Source organism: Myxocyprinus asiaticus, chromosome 15 (assembly GCF_019703515.2).
Source record: "Myxocyprinus asiaticus isolate MX2 ecotype Aquarium Trade chromosome 15, UBuf_Myxa_2, whole genome shotgun sequence".
Taxonomy (NCBI): Eukaryota; Metazoa; Chordata; class Actinopteri; order Cypriniformes; family Catostomidae; genus Myxocyprinus; species Myxocyprinus asiaticus.
This window is the reverse complement of record NC_059358.1, coordinates 31,117,913-31,144,111: the sequence shown is the minus strand read 5'-3', so window position 1 is coordinate 31,144,111 and position 26,199 is coordinate 31,117,913. Positions and strand designations below refer to the sequence as shown.

The 26,199-nt window shown below is 39.9% G+C and overlaps 1 protein-coding gene across 1 annotated transcript in view; it reads right to left on the bottom strand.

The window, feature by feature from the left end:
• LOC127453051 (rap guanine nucleotide exchange factor 5-like) overlaps positions 1–26,199 on the bottom strand; it is an 87,866-nt gene that overhangs the window by 37,815 nt on the left and 23,852 nt on the right. Inside the window, exons 7-11 of the mRNA XM_051719059.1 lie at positions 19,909–19,960; positions 18,348–18,418; positions 15,606–15,731; positions 798–922; positions 13–113 (exon numbers count right to left, since the gene is read on the bottom strand). Of these exons, the coding sequence (XP_051575019.1) occupies positions 13–113; positions 798–922; positions 15,606–15,731; positions 18,348–18,418; positions 19,909–19,960 (475 nt within the window). The remainder of the gene's footprint in view (positions 1–12; positions 114–797; positions 923–15,605; positions 15,732–18,347; positions 18,419–19,908; positions 19,961–26,199) is intronic.

Sequence of the window (26,199 nt, the reverse complement as noted above, 5' to 3'; positions counted from 1 at the left end):
GTGATGGCTCACCTATCTCTTTTCTTTGCGGGCTGCTTTGCTCTCCATCTAGCCTCAGGTGGTCCAGCAGGTGCTCCAGAACCTTCTCACGGGTGGCGGGCACCGCAGCGTACCTGTGGGAGACAGAAGAGTCATTTGAATCTTCCTCTTCGATGGAGGACAGCGAGCGACTGCTGCACCAGCCCTCCTCGCCCTCTTCCTCCGTGCCCTCCTCATCTATGTAACGGAAATACGGCACGTCAAACGTGGGCACGGTAGCTCGGTCTCCACTGCTGGTGTCGGAGGACTCGTCCTCATCCTCATCTTCCTCCTGTTCCACCAGAGCGGCCGGCATCAACCTGTCATCCAGATGCGGTTCCAGGGCCACTACACGCCTGGTGCCCATGTCGGCATCGGTACCGGCTTACCACATTGACCTGGAGGATCAAGGAGTCTACTGGCTCAGCACTGCCCAGGGAGAGCTCCGCAACACTGGGCACGGCAGCCTGATGCTCCCCGCTCAGCTATCAGCCTCCAAAGCCTCTGATTTAAGATCCCTCAGAAGCCAAATGGCTCCATAGGAAAGAGCGCACAGCAATGTAGCACATCCTCAAACGTATGTGTGTGTGATTGAGTGTGAGAGAGAATGACTTCGGGGAGATGAGAGATAAAAATAAAGTGACAGGGCTGGACAGATCACAAGCAAGACAGAATGAATGGAGAGAGAAATAGTGTGTGTGAGAGAGAGAGGCAGAGAGAAAGGGTGTGTGCACTCTGAAGCGCTGCATGCATGTGAGAGCAAGTGTGTGGCTGCTTACCTCCTGGTCGAAGAGGAGGAGGGGATGAAGGAGGGGGGAGATCTGGGTGACGTTGTCCTCTGAGGAAGCAGCACCTTGTGGGTCCGCTCTCGCTCACATACACGGACTGCTGCGTCACCGGTGGGCTGCAGGGGGAGGGCTTAAAATTATCATCAAGGAGATTCCCTGATGTGCTGCTGTCCCTGTCTCTCTTTCCCCTGATTTCCATCACAATACAGTTTTAAATTAAACATCCAACATCAAACGGCACTTTTTAATGGATTCATTTTATCAGGACCCAACACAATGCTTTCTACTGTAACACTCTTCAACGCTGGCTGCATTTATATTTTAATGATTTGCTCAGTTGAAACATGAATTAATTCAACTAATTTATGTCATAATTATATAATTCAATTGATGCTACATATTGTAACGAATGGGGCTGGTATCCCTTCAGCCGACCACTAGAGGGAGCCCTCTCCCGAATACTGACACTGTACCATTTCTTCTATGGTTACTTCCTGTTTGAACCATATAAATAGCCATGCTCTTCCATTATGACTTTACGAAGTATTGCCAGTTTCACTGCCTTACCAAGCGTTATTCTCATTGCCTGTTTATTGCCTGTTTATTGCCTGTTTATTGCCTACTTGTTATGACCACTGTGCCTGCTTTACTGGATCACCGATTTTGGATTACTGTTTTGCTCTGTTTGCCTGGTTGGACTGATTACCTGTGTAACGACTACTTTGCCTGCTTCAATGATAACGTCTCTGCCTTGTGTCTTAGATTTGTCTGCTGATTGTAATAAACTTCTTGCATATGGATTCTACCTTTGCCTCCATGTAGAGTCCATTACAGAATACTTCGCCACCAATGAATCCAGCGGAAGTTTCTCAGCTCCAGCCTGCATTCGCTTTCCAGAGCGAACTGCTCAAAAGTTTCCAGGAACAACTGAACCACTTAAGAGCTGAAAATGAGAACCTCTCCCACTATATCCGTTCTCTTCCATCTCCACAAGCTACACTGGTAAGATTCGCTCTTCCTGATAAGTTTGATGTCTCGCCAGAGAAATGTAAGGGATTTTTACGTCAATGTAAAATATATTTCTCCAATCAACAAGAGTCATTCAGTCAGGAGTCCAAGAAATGTGCATTTATGATGACATTAAATACCGGTAAAGCGCTAGACTGGGCCTCAGTTGTATGGGAGAGTGATTATCGGCTTCAAACGTCATTTGATTACTTCGCTTCCCAGATCCATGAAGGGTTTGAATACCCAGAGGGAGGTAAAGATGTCTCTGTTCAGCTGCTTCATGTATGCCAGGGTTCACATTCTGCAGCTGACTTTGCCATACACTTCAGGACATTAGCAGCCCAAAGTGGATGGAATGAAATTGCACTCAAGACTGTATTCAGAGAGGGACTGAACTACAATCTGCAGGCCGAACTTGCATGTAAGGGTGAGGATTCAACACTCATTCAATTCATTTCATTGGCAGTAAGGATTGATAATTTACTGCATAATTCACCACGCTCAAGGATTAGCTCCAAGTCACAACCATCAGTCCAAAGTCAAGTCCAGGCATGCCCCGAAGCTCCTGAACAAATGCAGATCACCTATACCAGAGTTTCTGATGAAGAACGCAATCATCATCATAAGGAGCGACTGTGTTATTACTGTGGTGAAAGGAATCATCGAAACTCCACATGCCCTCACAAAGGCAAGAAATATCACGAGTCCAGGACTATTGTGAGTACCATGAATATTTCATTTCCCACACAACACAGTTTCACTCTTCCCATTGAGCTCCTTTGTTGATACACTGAAATGTGTTTCTGCACCCGTCGACTCAGGGGCTGCCGTGAATTTAATTCACCAAGGTCTAGTATGGGAGCTCCATATCCCTACAGTACCTTGTATACCCACCATTAACATTACTGCTGTGAATAATGCACCTATAGGCACAGGCATCACTCACCAAACAGTTCCAGTGACACTACAGATTGGATTGTTTCATACAGAGATCACATCTCTTTATATCATCAACTCACCCAAGTATCCTCTCATCCTGGGTCATCCATGGCTGGCTATCCATGATCCCATCATCTCCTGGAATCAGGGTGAGTTAAAACAATGGTCAGATTATTGTCAGTCTAATTGTCTTCATGTCACAGTCACCATGCCATGTTTGACTACCAGTGTCAAAAGTCCTGAGAACCAAGCTTAAGTCCAGGTCCCGAGGGAATATTCTGAATTCTCTGAGGTATTCAGCAAAATCAAGGCTACACAATTACCCCCTCATCATCCATGGGACTGCGCTTTTGAGTTACTACCCAACATGGCACCTCCTAGGAGCAAAGCATATCCATTGTCAAGACCTGAAACCATGCCATGGAGACTTGTCAAAGGCTTTAGCTTCGGGGTTCATTCATCCTTCCACCTCACCAGCTGCAGCAGGCTTCATCATTGAAAAGAAAGATGGAGGGCTCCGTCCATGCATTGACTACCGTGGATTGAACACAGTGACAATCAAGTACAGGTACGCACTCCCTCTTTTTCCATCTGCCCTGGAACAACTACATGAAGCATGCACCTACACAAAACTGGGTTTGAGAAGAATATACAACCTGATTTGTATCAGAGAGGGAGATAAGTGGAAAACCGCATTTATCACCACTAGGGGGCACTATGAATACCAGGTGATGCCTTATGGCCTGGCTAACGCACCGGCTGTGTTCCAGCCATTCATCAATGAGATCTTCAGAGACCTCCTCAACAGACGTGTCATCACCTACATTGACGACATACACATTTACTCAAGATATAGCACAACACTAAGACGTTAAAATGGTCCTCTCCCGCCTGCTGAAACACCAACTCTACGTGAAAGCAGAGAAATGTGAGTTCCATGTTACCCATACAATGTTCTTAAGGTATATCATTAGACATAGAGGTGTTGAGATGGATGACTCCAAGATCAAGGCAGTCACGGAGTGGCCAAGACCCAACACTGTTAAGGAGCTACAATGTTTCCTGGGTTTTGCGAACTTCTACAGGAGGTTTATCCACAACTACAATCTCATCTCTGCCCCCTTAATGTCTTTGCTCAAAGGAAAACCATCCAAGCTACCATGGAGTGACTCTGCTCAAAAAGCCTTCGACACCCTCAAGACAAGTTTCACGACCGCCCCCATTCTCAAGCACCCAGATCCTAACCAACCGTTCATTGTGGAAGTGGATGCCTCAGACTGCGGAAAATTTTATACTTGTGCTTTCTTTTCCCGTAAACTGAACTCAGCTGAAAAGAACTATGATGTTGGAAACAAATAACTACTCTCCATGAAGGCTGTGCTAGAAGAGTGGCACCACTGGCTTGAAGGTTCTGTCCATCCATTCCAAGTAATCACTGGCCATAAGAACCTCGAATACATCAAGGGAGCAAAACGTCTTAATCCACAACAAGCCCGATGGTCACTCTTCACAAGGTTCCAATTCACAGTCACCTACTGCCCTGGCAGTAAGAACTGCAAAGCTGATGCTCTCTCCCATCGTCATGATCCCCTTCAAAACACACCTCAAAACGAATCTATACTCCCACCTTCTGTCATCATCGCACCCATAAGCTGGGACATCATGGAAGATATCCAAAGAGCCCAACAAGCAGACCCTGCACCACCTGAATGCCCTCGAACAAAACAGTATGTACCACGCACTCTACACCAAAGAACAATCCAATGGATCCATACCTCCCTCAGCACTGGACACCCTGGCATCCAGAAAATTATAAGCCTGGTACGTAACAAATTTTTGTGGCCTTCAATCATTAATGATGTCACTGCATATGTTAAAGCATGTCAAGTTTGTGCAAAGTCTAAAACCCCCAGAGAACTGCCAGCCGGCCTGCTACAGCCACTGCCTATCCCTCAGAGACCCTGGTCCCACCTGTCCGTCGACTTCATCACCAATCTACCAAACTCCAATGGATATACCACCATCTTTATTATCATTGATCGTTTCTCTAAGTCATGCAGACTAATCCCCATGAAAGGTCTACCCGCTGCCATGGAGACTGCTAACGCTCTGTTCTACCAAGTTTTCAGGATCTATGGTCTGCCAGAAGACATAGTGTCTGACCAGAGACCACAGTTCACTTCCAGAGTTTGGCAGACTTTCTGTAAACAGCTGGACATCAACGTCAGCCTCACATCTGGTTCTCATCCTCAGGCAAACGGACAGGTGGAGAGACTAAACCAGGAAATCGGCAGATACCTCAGGTCTTACTGCAGTCGAGAACAACAGAGGTGGAGCGACTTCCTCCCATGGGCTGAATACTTACTGCCAGGGCAGTAGAGAACTCCCTCACGCACTCATCTACTGGACTCACTCCCTTCCAATGTGTGCTGGGCTACCAACCTCCTATGTTCCCATGGTCAGGTGAACCCTCTACGGTGCCAGCGGTGGATGATTGGATCAGGCAGAGCGAGCAAGTGTGGGACAGTGCATATGTCAGATTGCAGCGGGCCGTTCGGGCCCAACAGATCCAAGCTGATTGACGGAGGCGTCCCCACCCCGACTATCAACCTGGCTAGAGAGTCTGGCCATCTACACGAGACCTCAAATTGCGGCTACCCTGCAGGAAACTAAGCCCCAGGTATGTTGGTCCATTCAGAATTATAAGTCAAATCAATCCTGTAACTTACCAACTGGAGCTACCTGCTAACTACCGCATCTCTCCATCCTTTCATGTGTCATTGTTGAAACCCGTCCACCCGACATCTGGCCCCGGAAACACGGACCCTGAGCCTCCTCCACTGGATATAGATGGATCACCTACTTGCATGGTCAGAGAGATCATAGACTCATGTCGTCGAGGGGGCCAGATGCAGTACCTGTTGGACTGGGAAGGTTATGGACCAGAGGAGAGATCTTGGACATTCTGGACCCATCACTGATCCATGAGTTCCACTGAGCACACCTGAATTGTCCTGCACCACGACCAAGAGTACGACCCAGAAGAAGAACACCGGGAGTTGTTCGTGGGGGGGGGGGGGGGGTTGTTCTGTAACGAATGAGGCTGGTATCCCTTCAGTCGACCACCAGTGGGAGCCCTCTCCCGAATACTGACACTGTACCATTTTGAATACTTCTATGGTTACTTCCTGTTTGAACCATATAAATAGCCATGCTCTTCCATTATGACTTTGCGAAGTATTGCCAGTTTCACTGCCTTACCAAGCATTTTTCTCATTGCCTGTTTATTGCCTACTTGTTATGACCATTGTGCCTGCTTTACTGGATTACCGATTTTGGATTATAGTTTTGCTCTGTTTGCCTGGTTGGGCTGATTACCTGTGTAACGGCTACTTTGCCTGCTTCAATGATTACGTCTCTGCCTTGTGTCTTGGATTTGTCTACTGATTGTAATAAACTTCTTGCATATGGATTCTACCTTTGCCTCCATGTAGAGTCCATTACAGAATACTTCGCCACCAATGAATCCAGCGGAAGTTTCTCAGCTCCAGCCTGCATTCGCTTTCCAGAGCAAACTGCTCAAAAGTTTCCAGGAACAACTGAACCACTTAAGAGCTGAAAATGAGAACCTCTCCCACTATATCCGTTCTCTTCCATCTCCACAAGCTACACTGGTAAGATTCGCTCTTCCTGATAAGTTTGATGTCTCGCCATATGGATTCTACCTTCGCCTCCATGTCGAGTCCATTACACATATTTAACCATGAACTGCAATGAACTATGATAAAATGTTCTATGCTTGTTCACTGAGTGCATACAGTATGTGAATATACATCTATGTATGTGTATACAGTATGTACTGTATGTATAGCTGTAAATGTATGTGTATGTACAGTTGGTGTATATGTGTAAAATAAGGTCCAAAAATCTGACCACTAGAGCTTTTTACCTAATTAAATGTAAAATTTTTCATGTTATCCCAGCATATCCATGTTAACCCAGCATGATTTGAGAATGTTTCAAAGAACATTTTGTGATGCAACTGAATGCTTGGCTGAATGTCTAACATGATCAATGTCACAAATTGGCTCACAATTGATTAGTGACATTGTATTAGTTTAGAATCTTAAATATTGTTGGGATTTTTTTAAATCCAAATGCTAGGACTAATTTACAGTTTTAAATGAAAAAAAAAAGACCAGATTTTCATCACTTCAGCCTTTTTGTTCCCATTGTACTGTATGCAAAGTACAGTGTACTTGTACATGTGTTTGTGTGTTATGATGGAAATTATTTCTATACATAGATGAAGGCCTGGAACCAGAATTCCACTGCTATTGTTGGAAACACACCAATCCATCCCATCCAATATGCATTCAGTCATAAAGCTCAACCTACTGTACAGTATATACACAACCAGTGACGTAAACATCACAACAATCATAACTGTGACAAAACAAAAACACTTAGCCTTTACATATCCAGGAGCTCAAATACTGACTAGTGCAGACTCAATAAGCTATGAAAGAGCCTCTCATAAGAAAAGTGATGACGGCATCTAAATATGCACCCATATGAATGCTTGAGGAGCACATAAACTGCTCTGGACTGTGAACTCCAGGGAAGAGTTTGTTTGAACTGAATTTAGCTGCCCTTCTGCAGCATGTGAGTTGAATAGATGGTGTGACTTACTTGTGTGTGTGTAAATATGGGTGTATACATCTTATGCCTTCTTCAATAATGCTTCTGCCAACAGTGTACTGACGAAGATCTTACTGGCACTCTTCCAGAAAAATCCTCATTACAATGATAAAATAAGAAGAGGGCCAATGGGATTTAAAAAGATAGTTCTCACAAAAATGATATTTGTGTCTTCATTTATTTACCTTCATGTCATTCCAAACTCGCATGACTTTCTTCTATCGAACATCGAAAAGAAAACATTTAGAAGAAAGTTCATGCTGCCCTCTTTCATACAATGAAAGTGAATCGGGCCCGGGGGGGGGGGCATTATAAAAGTAGTCCATATGACTTGTGAGAGATATTTCATGTCTTCTGAAGCCACATGATAGCTTTGTTCAAGGAATACACTGATCCTCTTACACTGAATGGAATAGAGCAGCTTGGACATTCTGCTTAACATCTTATCTTGTGTTCTACAGAAGAAAGTCATACAGCTTTGGAATGACATGAGGGTTAGAAAATTATGACAGAATTTTCCGTTTTGGGTGAACAATTCCTTTAAATTAGCAGGGTAATTAATGGACAGATCATACTGCATTTTTGTGCACGCGCATGCTTTAATAAGCTGTTTTTCATGCACTCTGTCCCTGAACCACAGAAAACAGCACATCAGTCAATGCAATGTGTGTGTGTGTGTGTGTGTGTGTGTGTGTGTGTGAGCGGGTTTGGGTGGTTTACGAGGACATTTTTAGGTTACAAACTGGTAATTACAAGGGTATTATGCTATAAATGTGGTTTATGAGGACATTTCTAGTGTCCCCATAATTCAAATCGCTTAAAAAAAAAAAAACATACTAAACGATGTTTTATTGAAAATGTAAAAATGCAGAAAGTTTTTTGTGAGGGTTAGGTTTATGTGTAGGGTTAGGGTTAGGGTACAGAATCTATAGTTAGTACAGTATAAAAATCATTATGTATATGGAAAGTCCTCATTAGGATAGCCGCACCAATATGTGTGTGTGTGTTTGGGTATACATGTTTATACTACATTGTGGGGACCAAGGATATTAAAACCTGAGATCACCTACCTTGTTGGGGCCCAGCCAGCGGTCCCTATGAGGGAAATGGCTTATTAATCATACTAAACTATGTTTTTTTGAAAATGTAAAAATGCAAAAAGGTTTCTGTGAGGGTTAGGTTTAGGGGTAGGGTTAGGGGATAGAAATTATCGTTAGATCTGTATAAAATCCATAAAATGCATGGAAGTCTATGCAGAGTCCCCACAATGATATAAAAACAAGCGTGTGTGTGTGTGTGTGTGTGTGTGTGTGTGTGTGGCCATAATTAGGCAGGCAACAAAAATTATTAAATGAAGAGAAATCAAGCAGTGAATAAAATATTTTCGTAACTGAAAGCTAAAAACAAAAGTTGCAAAAGAACCAAAATTAACTAAAAATACAAATGTAAATAAAAACTCACAGACAGACAATTATAGATAAAATAACTTAAGTATTTCAACATTTGCATCAATGTTGTATGGTCTTATTGCATACTCTTTCAAGTCTGACTCGGAATCAGTGTATTCAGTCAAAAAGAACCATCCAAACAAGATGTGAAATGTAAAACAACCAATTTCTGATAAAGTATTGTGTGTCTTCATAGGCAGATGGAACAATTTGTGGTGCTGAATGCACACTAAACTCAATAAAATTAAAACCTGTCATTTCCCTGAAATAGAAAATTAAAATATAAAATGAATAAAAAATGTAAAAAAAAAAATTAAAAACTAGTGGCATTTTAAAAATTATAATAATCCAGACACACAGTGTGTGCGCTCAGTAATGAGGATGCCAGTTGAGACTATCAGCACAAACTGCATTAGAAAAAACACAATCACAGACTCATCTCCCCAGGCAGAACTTTCAGCTTGGATTTGCCTTGGCAAAAAGCCCCATTAATGGAAGTATACTGCAGACAAGTCCTGCCTGTGAAATCCAGACTCCAGGGGGGGACAAAACTGAGAGCTTAAATAGTGACAGAGGACTATGGAACATTACACAGCACCAGCTAATGCTCTTGCTGGAAGTGAAGTAACAACTTTCTTCTCACTGTTTGAATGGCACTTCCATCAGTTATTATGGCTCTGGTGCAGGCTGGGGGCAAACAAAGATGAGCAGAGTCCATTTGGTGTAAGAATTTATTTGCATAAATTTCTTTCTACAAACAGAGTAAGGGTAAAAGAATATTTAAATGAAGAACTGATTTTTTTTTTCCATAAAGAGATTACCCTCAGTCACCATTCACATCCATTGCATCTTTTTACCATACAATGTGAATGGTGACTGAGGCTGTCATTCTGCCTACAATCTAATTTTGTGTTCCATGCAAGAAAGTCATAAGGGTTTGAAACAACATAAGGGTCAGTAATTGATGACCTTTGATCACAGATGTGATGAAAAATTATGGCAGAAATGATTTATGGGTGTACTATCCCTTTAAGTGGTACACTACAATCAAAAAAGAGACTGAAAGGTCTCTTGATGGCCTCTGCTCCCTTTTGAAGTGACTGCATAAGTCATGATTAGGCCTTGCCAACCTGTTCTGTGATTATACAGTGTCTGAAGGTACTGTTATTTTAAGATCAGTCGAAAGCTACACATTTTTTGCATTTAAGGGGGTTAGGTGATTTTTAATGCATTTTCTACGAGTGAAAGTCAAGTTCTCACCCTGGTTTACTTCAGATTTGTTTTCACTGAAATGATAATCAGCAACAGCCCTGAACTCACTTCATTCTCTTAATAGTCTATAGATATTCTCACTAAGTGGAGGTCTTTCTATACAATGAATTATTGATTCTGTGACCATAGATGGCCTGTTGCCATCCTTGGGAGTCCGACAGTTGCTTCCAGAGCAAATGAGATGCCACAAAGATATGGTTTTGTATTCAGATAGCATCTGTCTGTCTGTATGTCTATTGGTCTGTCTGTCTGTCTGTCTATCTATCTAATAATAATAATAAAAACACTGGTAAAAAAATATGGAAAACTTTCATTACAGTTATGTAAGCTGCAAACGCCTTAGTCATTGGAACACAGAGCAGAAGCCTCTGGAACAGTGTTTATCTATGCAACTGTTTATCTAAGTGACAAAAAGACAATGTGATACTTTAAATCATCTCTTGGTCTGTTGCCATTACTTGCACAAAGGATTCCAGAATTCCAACTGAAATAAACTTTTTTTTTCTTCATATATCCTCATACACAGTTCCTAAGGGCCACTGGGATATACAGTAGGATTCAGATAAATCCAAACAAAAACCAGAGCACATACTGCACATTAAGCATTACCCTTGATAAAATTAGCAAAACATGGTAATTCTCCATTTAAAATGCATCCAATCTGTGCCTATAGTACCCATTGTCTCATATTGTTAAAGGCAGAATAACATTGTTTAGTTTAAATTCATGCATATAGATCCCCACTAAACCTACTAGAACACATAAATGGACTTGGAGCAGTAGACAGAAAGCATATAGTTCCACCACCAGCCTTTAGTTTATTCAAGTCTGATCCCTGCCATAGCAAAGAGGCTCTGCAAAGCTCCACTTGTGTTTAATAGCAGAGATTGCAACACAAAGCAGAGAGCATGCAATATGTGTGGTATGCACTTGTAAGAGGGTTTGTAAATCAAAGAGCTGACCTCATCCCTCTGCACATTGTCTTAACTGTTAGACTGGCTTTGTGTCTCACGCCGACGTGCTTAACAGCAGTCTGCTGTGTTAAGGTCTGTTCATGGCAAGTTTGATGTAAAAGACACAAAAGCATTAAATATGCACACCAAAGTATTCACATCAGCTTTATCATAACTCCCAGTTTGGATATCTTAAAGCATCTGAACCACTAAAAAAGTCACACTTGCTACTGAATTAAAAATAAAAGATCATCATTTCATTTAAATACCTAATGAAATAGCTTGACGAGAGCAGGTTTTTGTTTTTTTCCTGCATTGATGTTTGAACCTACTGAACCAGGAAATTGGGTGGGAAATTGTCCATTTTCTTTAAACAGCATGGTTCACGTCACAGCTGTGTTTTGCTTCTGAACCATGAAATCATAAACCATGATTAGCTTCTTGCTAGTCAGATGCAGGTGGCATTAAGGGGAGGGACATTCTCATTCTATAGAGAGCATATCATTGGACAAAAATCTGTGCTGTGCAGGATGAGTCATCAATATTTTTGGAGCATTTTCCAGGAAGATGACAACTAAATTTGTATGCATATAACTGCTAGAAGATAATTTGGTAACTTCAGTTTTTGGTAAACATTCAGAATCTATGTGTGAATGGCCTGCAGAAGTAACAGAATCTATGAGTCAACGTACAAAAATCAGCTGAACATATTTTATAGATTTAAAACCATCCTGCATCCATCAGCAGTCCCAGATACAGGTGCAACTCAATAAATTAGAATGTTGTGGAAAAGTTCATTTATTTCAGTAATTCAACTCAAATTGTGAAACTCGTGTATTAAATAAATTCAGTGCACACAGACTGAAGTAGTTTAAGTCTTTGGTTCTTTTAATTGTGATGATTTTGGCTCACATTTAACAAAAACCCACCAATTCACTATCTCAAAAAATTAGAATATGGTGACATGCCAATCAGCTAATCAACTCAAAACACCTGCAAAGGTTTCCTGAGCCTTCAAAATGGTCTCTCAGTTTGGTTCACTAGGCTACACAATCATGGGGAAGACTGCTGATCTGACAGTTGTCCAGAAGACAATCATTGACACCCTTCACAAGGAGGGTAAGCCACAAACATTCATTGCCAAAGAAGCTGGCTGTTCACAGAGTGCTGTATCCAAGCATGTTAACAGAAAGTTGAGTGGAAGGAAAAAGTGTGGAAGAAAAAGATGCACAACCAACCAAGAGAACCGCAGCCTTATGATTGTCAAGCAAAATCGATTCAAGAATTTGGGTGAACTTCACAAGGAATGGACTGAGGCTGGGGTCAAGGCATCAAGAGCCACCACACACAGACATGTCAAGGAATTTGGCTACAGTTGTCGTATTCCTCTTGTTAAGCCACTCCTGAACCACAGACAACGTCAGAGGCGTCTTACCTGGGCTAAGGAGAAGAAGAACTGGACTGTTGCCCAGTGGTCCAAAGTCCTCTTTTCAGATGAGAGCAAGTTTTGTATTTCATTTGGAAACCAAGGTCCTAGAGTCTGGAGGAAGGGTGGAGAAGCTCATAGCCCAAGTTGCTTGAAGTCCAGTGTTAAGTTTCCACAGTCTGTGATGATTTGAGGTGCAATGTCATCTGCTGGTGTTGGTCCATTGTGTTTTTTGAAAACCAAAGTCACTGCACCCGTTTACCAAGAAATTTTGGAGCACTTCATGCTTCCTTCTGCTGACCAGCTTTTTAAAGATGCTGATTTCATTTTCCAGCAGGATTTGGCACCTGCCCACACTGCCAAAAGCACCAAAAGTTGGTTAAATGACCATGGTGTTGGTGTGCTTGACTGGCCAGCAAACTCACCAGACCTGAACCCCATAGAGAATCTATGGGGTATTGTCAAGAGGAAAATGAGAAACAAGAGACCAAAAAATGCAGATGAGCTGAAGGCCACTGTCAAAGAAACCTGGGCTTCCATACCACCTCAGCAGTGCCACAAACTGATCACCTCCATGCCACGCCAAATTGAGGCAGTAATTAAAGCAAAAGGAGCCCCTACCAAGTATTGAGTACATATACAGTAAATGAACATACTTTCCAGAAGGCCAACAATTCACTAAAAATGTTTTTTTTATTGGTCTTATGATGTATTCTAATTTTTTGAGATAGTGAATTGGTGGGTTTTTGTTAAATGTGAGCCAAAATCATCACAATTAAAAGAACCAAAGACTTAAACTACTTCAGTCTGTGTGCATTGAATTTATTTAATACACGAGTTTCACAATTTGAGTTGAATTACTGAAATATATGAACTTTTCCACGACATTCTAATTTATTGAGATGCACCTGTAAGTCCAAAGTTACACTTTAAAGGACATTTGGACAAATAAACACGATGATGTAAATGCAGTGCTTTAGTAAGTTTTCAGATACACCATAAGAAATAGCTTGATCATAATGTAAAAAAAAAAAAACATCGAAGGGGGTATTATTTCTAATAGTATGTCAGAAGTTATTTCTAAGTTATGTCAGACATTACAAAACATAATGTCTGCATGCAGTGCCCATTTCCACAACAGGCTTTCTTCCCCCAGCAAGTATAAACTCATATATCAGTCCAGTTCAAAGAGCTATTGCATTAACATGCAACATCACATTTCCCTACAACATAATTTCTGCACTAACTGACAAGATTCTGTCCTCTTGGGTTCTTCCTATAAAAACATGCATCAAGTGTCCCATATCAACAGCAACTCTTTGCCTTCAATAGAAAACTCTACCACAACCATGTGATGGTATTGAAGCAACAACACATTTTAGAACGGTTAATATAATTCTACATTTCGTACAAAATTAGGGTTAATAAAAGAGGTTATTTAACACTAACAGTACTATTCAAAGGTGTGGATACACCTACTCATTTTTTATTAATAATATTTTCCACATTTGGGAATAATATTAAAGTCATCAAAACCATTATTTAAACAAATGGAACTATGTTTTATTTTAGTTTCCTAATAGTAGACACCCTTTGCCTGCATAAATTACAAACTCAATGTCTTCTCTCAACCAATTTTATGAGGTGGAATGACCTGGGATGCTTTTTAAACAGTTCTGAAAGGGTTCCCCTTTATGCTGGCAACTTGTTTACTGCTTTTCTTTTACTATCTGGTCCAAGTTTCAAAAATAATTAAGTACAACTTTAGTTTTGTAGAGAACCTCATATGTAGGCATAATATTTGCTTACAAAGCATACATGCATTTAAGCATATGATTTTAGATCATAAGGTTTTTAATATAATGGGTAATATAAATTAACTGAAGTGTGTGCAAACGTCTAACTGATATAGTATACAGTGATCTAGCTGCCAGTTAATAAGAACAGACTGATTAAATCATCCTAGAGGTCTGAAAATACAGAGAGGAGAGAACGCAATCAATCCGGACAGCAGAATACTCTTGCCTCAAATACTGTGACATTTTCTGCAGCACAAAAGTGATTTGGGTCAAAAGCTTTTGTCAAGAAATAATTCATTACTGCAAGTAAGAGCTTGTCTTAATTTAGCTTTAAAGTCCATTATCATTGTTAGAAGTACAATGCAGTATAATTATACTTCTGTTTAAGAAAGGTCAAATAAATATTTCACTCATAATGGAATGCTACGACCTGGCAGGAGTGAATGGTCGCCACCAACCTTATGGCACTCATGTAAACTCTTCCTGCCATTGTAAGTGGCTGACTGCTATCAGGAAGTGACAAACTGGGACTATTGTGGGATCAGCCAATCAGAGACTAGGATAAGTACGTTGGTGCCATTTTTGGTTTTAGTTTAGTAATCAGTTTAAGATTTTGAATGTAGACCCCCTGATTATAGTGACATCAAACAATGACTTGTCATTAAAAATAAAGAAAATATCAGCCTGTAAGTGTGCTGCTACACAAATTTCAACAAAATTGCTATTATAAAACAAAGTAATAACTTTTACCTCATATTTAAACAACCTCAAAATCTCAAATTCTGAGACAAAACCAACATGTGTACTGACTGCAAACATCATTCTGATGTTTTCATAAGAATAATATTGTGTGTGTGAATAGCCATGTGAATAGAATGGATTCCAAAAGTTTAAAACCACTGTCTATTTTGACCTCAAATACAGTATATATATATTACTTAAAAATATTATTATCAGAATCAATTTGATCAAAAAGTTGATGTTAGATTAACAATATTTGGAATGTTCCCTTATGCACTCAAGCTGACATGGACTTCACAAGTTAACATGTTTAACATCACAAATTAGCTTATTAGCTGATTACTGACCTAGAAATAGTTTAGAACTTTAAATAATTTTCTATACATTTTATGTCATAATTAAACTCTCCACTGATTTTTTTTAATGTTTAAATTTGATTTTGAATCCAAGATTTTCAATGTGGTCTCAGACTTTTGGACCCCACTGCACATGAATATTAGTTTGCATCTTACCTCACTGGGCCTTTCAGTAGCTCTGAGTGGGCCATTTAAAAGGCGGCATCCGTCTTTGGCCAGTCTCTGGACCATCTCCAATCGGCTGATGTCCTCTCTATTGCATGTACCAGCTCCAGGGCCCTGCTGCAGTGCAGGGGACACAGAAAACACATACCTCAGGCCACAGTCCCACGCCATGGGGCTGCAGCGCACATAAGCAGCTCGCTCTCTGAGTCACTGTGAGTTTGACAGCCGTCACACTGACTCCTTCAACTGTGTCTTTACTCAGGTGAGACTGAAAGCCCCCTGTCTATGAGTTAGCTGAGATGGCCACAGTAGTCCTGAGGTAATTGAGCTGCAGGCGCTCAGGAGGAAAGCTTTAAAAAGTGAAGACTCACAGACAGTGCTGCCTGAGAGGGAGAGTGAACCTGCCTCTATCTTTCCCTCTCATATGCACATAGGCAGGGTGGGGGCGACCAGGAAACATCTGGCAGTCCCTTCCATTTCTGGAAGTTTCACAATCTCCAGAAAGTGGGAGAAAGGCCAGCATGAGGTCTGGGAGGGCAGGTTACTGATGGGTGAACCATTATGTAAACTAAGATGCCATTCAATCAGTACAATCTTTAATACATGTACCAGCATTATGGTCATGTAACACTTGCTGTCATACAAACAGTATATACAGTGGTCCCAAAACACTCAAAAAAGAATTTAAAGATTTACGCATTTCAATTTCATAACAAAATTCCATCAAATTGAATTGAGTAATCTTTAATAAAATAAAAAAATGAAATATTTTAAGTTTTATTAATCTAATTTTGTTAAACCTTACACAATTCAATTTGATGGAATATTGTTATGAAATAGAAATGAATAAATAAAAAAAGTAAAAAAATAGGCTAAAATATGTTTTTGAGTATGTAGACCCTACTCAAAAATTTATGAATTCCATTGAATTAGACAACTTGATAAATACCAAACACCAAAGTGGCAACAAATCATGCAACCCTTTTCTCAGAAATGTAAGCGCAGCGTAGTTCTAGCGGGAAGACTAGCAGCTGTACATCATCGCACCATTAGCTAGGTAACTCCTAGCCAATCACATGTTAGCCATTGCTTTATAAGTCTGCTCACATTCTATCACACTGTTGTTTCAGTGTGCTAACATGACAACCTCCACCACCCCACCACCACAGGTTGAGTCCCGTCCTGCACGGGGGTAGGCTCCTCGCCCCTACCTCCTATCTCCGGCAGGATATGACGTTTCGGAGTACAACTTCTTCGGACCACCAGACGGGGCTTACGCCAAAGAGAGACATTACATTTCTGTTCTATATTCATCAAATAAATGTCATCTTAAATTTCACTCAAGTCTTCCTGATAGAACTTAAATTTACTATGTTTGCAATTACTTGTCACCAACAAGTCCTAAATTCATTTTAAGTGTACATATGAAGTCGGTTCCCATTAAGTTCACAAAGGTGTCCTAGCAGTGTAACCTCAGGTGTAGTTCATCACATTAACTCTGGACATGTTCCAAAAGCTTGACAACCATAAAGCATACAGATACTTTTTGACTTAAACAGAATAAATCACAGATCAACACTTTAAATATATCTGGAATACCCCAGAAAGCTAGCTAAATAATACTCCATCTAAATGCATCTAAAAAGAGTAATCAAGTATGTATCCTGTTTCTTTCTGCTCCATTCAAACACAATGGAAAACATGTCCAGAGGAGAAACCTGTGACTTAATTCTCTGAAATAAGGGAAGAAGAGAGGAATTTTTCCCAAACACACTCAAGAATTTCCATATCAGCTCTCCTGGCTATATAAGGAATCAAACAACATGCTAGACAAATTCAACACAACCAAAGTCCCTGACATTCTATAGCACTTCAGTGTAGGGGTGAATATAGAAAACAATGGACGGTAAGAATAAACTATGGTTATTATCAAGATCTGACAATAGGGAATAACCATTAAAAAGAAACAGTGATAAACTATTGAGCTAACATGTCCAACCATAAGAAAACAAATTTCCATGGAAGCTATCAAACACAATTAGGCTAATAATGAATTGTCTTTGATTAGAGATACAATAAGATAGGACATGACCCCATATCTATGATATATTACAAGAACAAAAAACAAAACAAAAAATTAATATATTTTAACGTTTGACTTTAGGATTTATTTATATTTACTTTTGTTTAATGAACAATTTGTCTTGGGTTGCCATTTGAAATGAAATGAAAAATCTGGGTCCTTTAGAAAAATGAATGGAGAACCACTGGATTTTAGGTCCCTATTTATAAAATGGCATTTATGTTAAAGCCTGTACAGCCGAGCATTTTCTATGAAACATAATTTGTCCTTGTGCACCACTGCTATTCTGGTGTCTTAATCATAGACCTTTCAGATGTACTGCAATGAAGCATCAGATATTACACAGAGCTGTAAAAGCCAAGAGCCTATAAGACAGGCACAAGACTCTATCTTGACACACAGTATAGAGTATCCATCTATCTCCAATCATGGTTCCTTTGCCTTTCTGCCAGGTCAAGGGCTTTCTACTGATGACTGGGCTGCAGGAAAGCAGTGCTAAATCAGGGAACGTATGGACAGCAGTGGGCAACTCGGATGGCTGTTGAGCTCAGCAAAACATAGAGTCACACCAACACATACACACATGCTGACACATGCACACATACGAGTCAATGCAAACCCCAATAGCAAGAAATCTGTGTTCTCATTACCTTGAGCTCAGCAGGACTTGGAGAATGTGGTGGGGTGTCAGTATTGTGCTCTGGACTGCTTGCATCGTTCCCTGTAAAATAAAAATTATTTAGCAAGTACAGTTAGTTCCAGTCAGGGTAACATATTAACCAGGGTGCAGTGCAAAAATGCCATCAAAAGTGACAAAGATGCCCCCATAAAGAATTACTCAATGTTCTGTTTTGTAACATTTTATACATTTTATTTCATAACAGTATTCTACAAATGTTCTATTCTATTCTAAATAATCACATTCTATTTTAAACCCAATTTAGTTATGGGTTTAGTATGAGTTTAGTGCCTCTGCATTATTTATAGCTACTTTTGTATTAGATGTCAGTTTTATTTTATAGGTAACAGTCATACATTTTCAGACTGGGAATTTATTTACATTAACAGATTCAATTGAAATCTTAAAAAAAAATGGACGAAACACTATGACCTTGATTATGACCAAAAAATTTTGCAAACTTGACTGCACACGCAAAAAAGTCTACTAACGTAGTCTTTTGAGGATTGCGTCTTTCAGATGAGCAAAATAGCACTTCTCGGCAATTTTTGCGTGTTTCCCCGAAATTAATATGCAATTTAGGAAGTGCCTTCAAATGTGCATAATAAAGAGAGGCGATGAAGCAAATTAATCAAATTGAAGCAACAAAGTGATTTATCAAGCCTGAAAGTCATTTCAGAAACAGAAAGAGTGAGAGCAAATTAGCATGAATGAAAGCCAGGTGTTAATTTGATTCGCACTGTGCATCATGCTGTAATTGTGGCAAGAAAAAGATACTTTCAGAACTGAGAAATTTTTTTATAAAACACATAAAACTATTTCTCATGAAAAAACATTTTATTCTGTTATTTTAGAACTCGATATCATTCCTGATAACATTGCTACTGATGATCATAAAACTCTATGACTTAAAAAAAAAAAAAAAAAGAGACTACTTACAATGCATGCCCAAAATCTCTATGACCATGGACACATTTCACTGTTGCACACTGTGTTTTCATCCTGCTTATGTTTACTGAGTACGCTGAACTGTGTGTCTGGGTGCCGCAAAATGAACACCAGTCTGGCACTGGTTCTGGTCCTCCAATAGTGGCAATATTTAGTACAACAGCACTGAGGTATTTTACTATTTCTGTCACTCCACTTGTCTGTGTTTGCAGCATTCCAGATGGATCAGTCTGTGCATTGTTTGGTGACACAATGATTGGTACTATTTTGGTTTCGTTTGAAACTATTTTCCAAGTGGAGTGAAAGTAGATAAACTTATTGGATTTATTGTGTCTAATCTGTAAGTTAGTCCTTCTTGTTTACAGGACTTTCATTTACAATCATAGCTATGCTGATATTTAGTACAACAGCATTCTACCTTGTATGGTATTGCTTGAAGTTGAAAAACAATTAGTGGGCTAATGCATTTTTAAAAAGCTATTTTCAAAATACTTTTTGCACTCAAGCTCAAAATTATGCACTTCTATCGAGCAAAAAAAAAAAAAAAAAAAACATTCAAATCCTGAAAACAGTACAATCCTTACTTGATTTAGTCTGTGCCTTGTGAGCCAGAGCCACGAGAAGTTCATTCTGCACCTATTAAAAGAGAAAATTGTGACATGGTTCTTCAGAAAATCAGACGTCATGTCTAATTATCTGATCAAACCTTACTGAAACCAAACCTGACAAAAACCAAGCTGAACATGTAATAGAAGCAGCCTAATCTCACATAAAAATCGGCAAATGTGTGCCGATGTTTCTTTAGCCGAAATGGGTATGAAATCGGTTGACTGAATTTAAAAACCAAAGAAATTCTGCAGTGAGCTCTGAAAGCACAGTTTTTGAATGTAGCTTGATCAATCTCTGAAGATATCTCTATAGTTTAAAAAGCTATATGGGGTGGGGGGGGGGGGGGGGTGTTGCAGCATAAAGCATTTACATATTTCCATTGATCATGGTATAAATATTGGGGGGGGGGGTTGTACTTGCTTGTTTTGATTATTGGAGGGGTTACCTCCCCCATCCCCCCTGGAATCTATGCCTCTGCATATAACAGCATTATAACCCCATAGAGCTATACAGTCAATCATCCATTAAGCCAATTATTTTCATTTATCTTTACAATTTTTTTTTATTTTTTATGTGACTTGGTGAATTTATCATCAATCACCGTGCCTTCCCGTTTGAAAACCGTGGGTTTAAAGCAATAATTTACAATCATATGCTCAGCACTGCATTTCAGATCTATTTTACACAGGGTGTTGTCTTGTTTGACTCATACTTGGACATTTTTAGCAGGAGATATAGAGGAATTTTCTATTCCTATTTATTTTTTTGTTTACCTTTACTGCCTTTGATTTCCAATCTACCATACAATATATTTGAGGATGAAGACTCAGGACCAGATTATGGATCCACAAGGCCCAGGGGCAAATGTCTTTGGAGGCACATGTCAGTCAGAGGCCCCTGGGCACTGGCCCCACTGGCCAGTGCATAATCCACCCCTGTGAAAACTGGACCCAAACCTCTAAACAGATCTATTAGAGATCTGACTGCACTCTTGTCAAATCCATGTATTTTGAAGTAGTGACAAAACTCTGGCTCTAAATCCCAGAGTACACAGCATATTATGAATACAAATGCATCCTATCCATCAAGCACCTCAAAGGAAATATCACTCAGTTATGTAGGGCAGTCCATCTGCCCTCTGACAATGGGAGGTATGTGCATTAGTAAACCAGGTGTGTATCAGCAAGTAATGGAGGTGTTTAACTGTGCTTAGTGGCCCATAAACACTACATGTCCTATGAGGCCGTCTGATGTGGCAGCTCCTAGCCAGATTGTACAGACTCAGGGCAATGAAAAATGAAGCTGGACTGGGAAATGTGCCACAGTGACCCTGCACAGGCCAACTACAAATGCTCGCTTTAACCATCAGAGACCCACTGTAAAAAAAAAAAAGCATATTAGAAATGGTAAAAAATAAAAACACAAAACAAATACTTCAATACACCTCTCCTATGATAAATATGTTTTCAATTACTGAGTTCAAAAGTCATTTTGGCATTTCTTTCTGGGGCTTAAAGTAAAGAGTGTCATGTGGTGTAACTGTCTGGAAAAAGAAAATAAATAAATAAATAAATAAAAAATCTAAGTCTAATTAAAAGCTTAAATTTTTGAAAAAAGAAAAGTTGGCATGGGTAGTGTAGAATATGTTATTATAATTATTTATTTTATATATATATACAAAAAAAGCAGCAATTCTGTTTTTAAAATATGATCAATACTTTAAAAACTTTTGTCAACCAAACCAAAGTCATGTGGTGTAACAAACATGTATGTAGCCTTTATAAATAAAACAGAGAGGACCCTGTCAGACCCTGAAGACTGTGAGTGAAATTTAATATACAGTGTGTGTGTGTGTGTGTGTGTGTGTGTGTGTGTGTGTGTGTGTGTGTGTGTGTGTTATACATACAGTACTGTGCAAAAGTCTTAGGCACATAAGATGTTTCACAAAAACATTGATCTTAAGATAGTTGTATATCTTCAGCTTTAGTGTGTCAATAGGAAATATAAATGTTAGACTCCCAAACATTACTTTTGCAAATAGAAAAGATTAGAATAGAAGAACAGGGGAGCCCTACAACAGATGTCATGGCCCCCACAAAGACCCCCTACTGAACATCGAGTCAGTCTGGGATTAAATGAGACAGCCTAAACAGATAGAAGAACTGTGGCAAATTCTCCAAGAAGCTTGGAACATCCTATCAGCCAAAAACCAAGAAAAACGTTGTCCAGGGGTACCTAGGAGAATTGGTGCTGTTTTGAAGGGAAAGATGGTCATATCAAATATAGATTTAGCTTTTTTTCAGTTTACTGGGCTTTGCATGACATTAATTGATAAATGAAAACTATTTATGGCAGTATTTTTGAAGATATCCTTACTATGCAACGTTTTTCACCAGTGCCTAAAACATTTGCACAGTACTGTATATAGTTGAAGTCAGATGTTTACATACACCTTAGCCAAATACATTTAAACTCAGTTTTTCACAATTTCTGACATTTAATCGTAGAAAACATTCTCTGTCTTATGTCATTTAGGATCACTACTTTATACACCTCACCCTTATTCCTCCAAACATAACGATGGTCATTATGGCCAAACAATTAAATTTTTGTTTCATTAGACCAGAGGACATTTCACCAAAAAGTAAGATCTTTGTCCCCATGTGCACTTGCAAACTGTAGTCTGGTTTTATATGGTGGTTTTGTAGCAGTGGTTTCTTCCTTGCTGAGCAGGCTTTCAGGTTATGTCGATATAGGACTCGTTTTTACTGTGGATATAGATACTTGTCTACCTGTTTCCTCCAGCATCTTCACAAGGTCCTTTGCTGTTGTTCTGGCATTGATTTGCACTTTTCGAAGCAAACCACGTTCATCTCTAGGAGACAGAATGCATCTCCTTCCTGAGCAGTATGATGGCTGAGTGGTCCCACGTGTTTATACTTGCGTACTATTGTTTGTACAGATGAACGTGGTACCTTCAGGCATTTGGAAATTGCTCCCAATGATGAACCAGACTTGGGAAGGTCCACAATTTTTTTTTTCTGAGATCTTGGCTGATTTCTTTTGATTTTCCCATGATGTCAAGCAAAGGGGCACTGAGTTTGAAGATAGGCCTTAAAATACATCCACAGGTACACCTCCAGTTCAGTACACCTCCTATCTGAAGCTAATTGGCTTATTGTCTAAAGGCTTGACATAATTTCTGGAATTTTCCAAGCTGCTTAAAGGCACAGTTAACTTAGTGTATTGAAACATCTGACCCACTGGAATTGTGATATAGTCAATTAAAAGTGAAACGATCTGTCTGTAAATAATTGTTGGAAAAATTACTTGTGTCATGCACAAAGTAGATGTCCTAATCGACTTGCCAGAACTATTGTTTGCTAATATTAAATCTGTGGATTGGTTAAAAAATGAGTTTTAATGATTTCAACCTAAGTGTATGTAAACTTCTGATTTCCTTACAGGAAATACTGTAAGACTTTCTTGTGACATTTCACTTTCCAGCTCAGTAGGTGGCAGTAATGCACCATAAACTGGATTGTCCACCGGCAATAAACATCACCAGAAGAAGAAAACTTACTTTCCTGTAACAGCACTATGAATCATGAAAAACATTTAACTAAACAGTACATAAATAAACATCAATAGTGTTGATGTCGGAGTTGTTGTGTTCAGTCGACAGCTGTTGTATTGCATTGTCAGTGCTGTCTTGTTCGCAACACAATGATATTAAATTAGCCGGACAAAGCTTTGAATGGTCTAGTTCCGCAATAATTAAGTGACCTTCTACCACACTATATTGCATCACGTTCATTACAATCGCAAAATTCTGGCCTGTTAATAGTACCTAGAATATCAAAATCCGCAAAAGGAGGTAGATCCTTTTCCTTTTTGGCTCCTAAACTATAGAACAGTCTTCCTAACACTGTTCAGGACTCAGACACACTCTCTCAGTTTAAGTCTAGACTAAAGACTCATCTATTCAGCCAGGTATACAACTAATTTATCCAACAACTCATAGTTATTCTGCTTTAGTTATGTCTACCGGAACCGGAAACATTTCTGTTAATCTATAACTTTGCAATAAATTAAATGGCATCTATTCTAATATTATTCTATTTGTTTTCCTGTCTCAACCTCTGTATTCATATCCCAAGGTTACCAGAGCCAGCCGGATCCAGCTCCATTCATGCTTGGTGTCTGACTCCACTGCTACATGTCGCTGAGTGATGACGACTAACTGCAGCCGGTGCGAGCCAGACATCACTTCAGTCTACTAAGATGGACTTCAGAGGATGAACTGATGCCGACTCCAACCTTAAGACATGGGATACTTCATGTGCCACTGCCTGAACATTGGACTTAGGATGGACCTCAACAAACCTCACCAAAATGACCTGCCGGTTCAACTACGATGCACCTCACTGATCTCTGCCTGCATCACCTTGGTCTAATGATGGACAACATTCTTAAAAAGGAACACACAGACTATCAATTAAAGGTGCAGTATGTAAGATTCAGAAACCCTTGTTATTAATGACACCTGTGGCCGTTAAGTGAACTGCAGCCTGTAGCTCGTGATTGTGCGCACTCCATAGGGAACAAAACAAAGAGACTAAATGTGATTCACCGGCTTCATGGTGACAGATGAGGTAGCATAATTAAAATGACACAGTTATGATTGTTTTACTACAAACTTTGAGACTGCATATTATATTTGACTCTCCAGTGCTGGAACAGGGCTAAAACAAAGTGTGGATATAGGTCTGACTATGCGAGACTGTAGATTGAAGTAATCACTTTTCTTTGCATGATACATTGACTGCATTTATATGATAGCCTATGTCGGCGTTAGCTAGCTAGCCAGCTTTATCAATAGCTGCTAGCTAAATTTGGTGGATGATGACAAATCAAATCAAATCAAATCACTTTATTGTCACACAGCCATATACACAAGTGCAATGGTGTGTGAAATTCTTGGGTGCAGTTCCGATCAACATAGCAGTCGTGACAGTGATGAGACATATACCAATTTACAATAACATCAAATTAACACAACACAATTTAAACATGTGTTATACACATAATTACACTCAACAATATACAAATAATAACATACACTGTACAGTATAAAATACGCTGTTTTTTTTTTTTTTACTATATAGATACACATTATTCAATAAAAATTAAAAATAAAAAATATATAAAAAAAAAGTACATATATATATATATATATATATATATATATATATATATATATATATAGAATGTACAGTATTGTACTGTATTGACATTCAGGCTGTCGGTTGATAGTCAGTTGTTAAGAGAGAATAATAATAATATAATTTTTACTATCCGGTGTGAGATATAAGAGTAAGGGTAATAAAGTGCAGTGCTGATGTATTTTGATCGTGGGAGATCAAGAGTTCAGAAGTCTGATTGCTTGGGGGAAGAAGCTATCATGGAGTCGGCTGGTGCGGGTCCTGATGCTGTGATACCACCTACCTGATGGTAGCAGTGAGAACAGCCCATGGCTCGGGTGGCTGGAGTCTCTGATGATCCTCCGAGCTTTTTTCAAACACCGGATTGTATATATTTCCTGGAGGGAGGGAAGCTCACCTCCGATGATGTGTCTGGCAGTTCGCACCACCCTTTGCAGTGCTTTGCGGTTGTGGGCAGTGCTATTGCCGTACCAGGCGGAGATACAGCCAGTCAGGATGCTCTCCACAGTGCTGGTGTAGAACCGTGTGAGGATGTGGCGGTTCATTCCAAAATTCCTCAGCCGTCTCAGGAAGAAGAGGCGCTGATGAGCCTTCTTCACAACAACTTCAGTGTGGACGGACCATGTGAGTTCCTCAGTGATGTGGACACCCAGGAACTTGAAGCTGCTGACTCTCTCCACTGGTGCTCCATTGATGGTGATGGGACTGTGTTCTCTCTCTTTTCTTCTGAAGTCCACCACAAGCTCCTTTGTCTTACTGACGTTGAGGGAGAGGTTGTGCTCCTGACACCAGTGTGTCAGAGTGTGCATCTCCTCTCTGTAGGCTGTTTCATCATTGTCAGTGATCAGACCTACCACCGTCGTGTCATCAGCAAACTTAATGATGGCACTGGAGCTATGTGTTGCCACACAGACATGTGTGTACAAGGAATACAGTAGTGGGCTGAGAACACAGCCCTGCGGGGCTCCAGTGTTGAGGGTTAGTGATGAGGAGATGTTGCTGCCTATTCTAACCACCTGGCGTCTGCTTGACAGGAAGTCC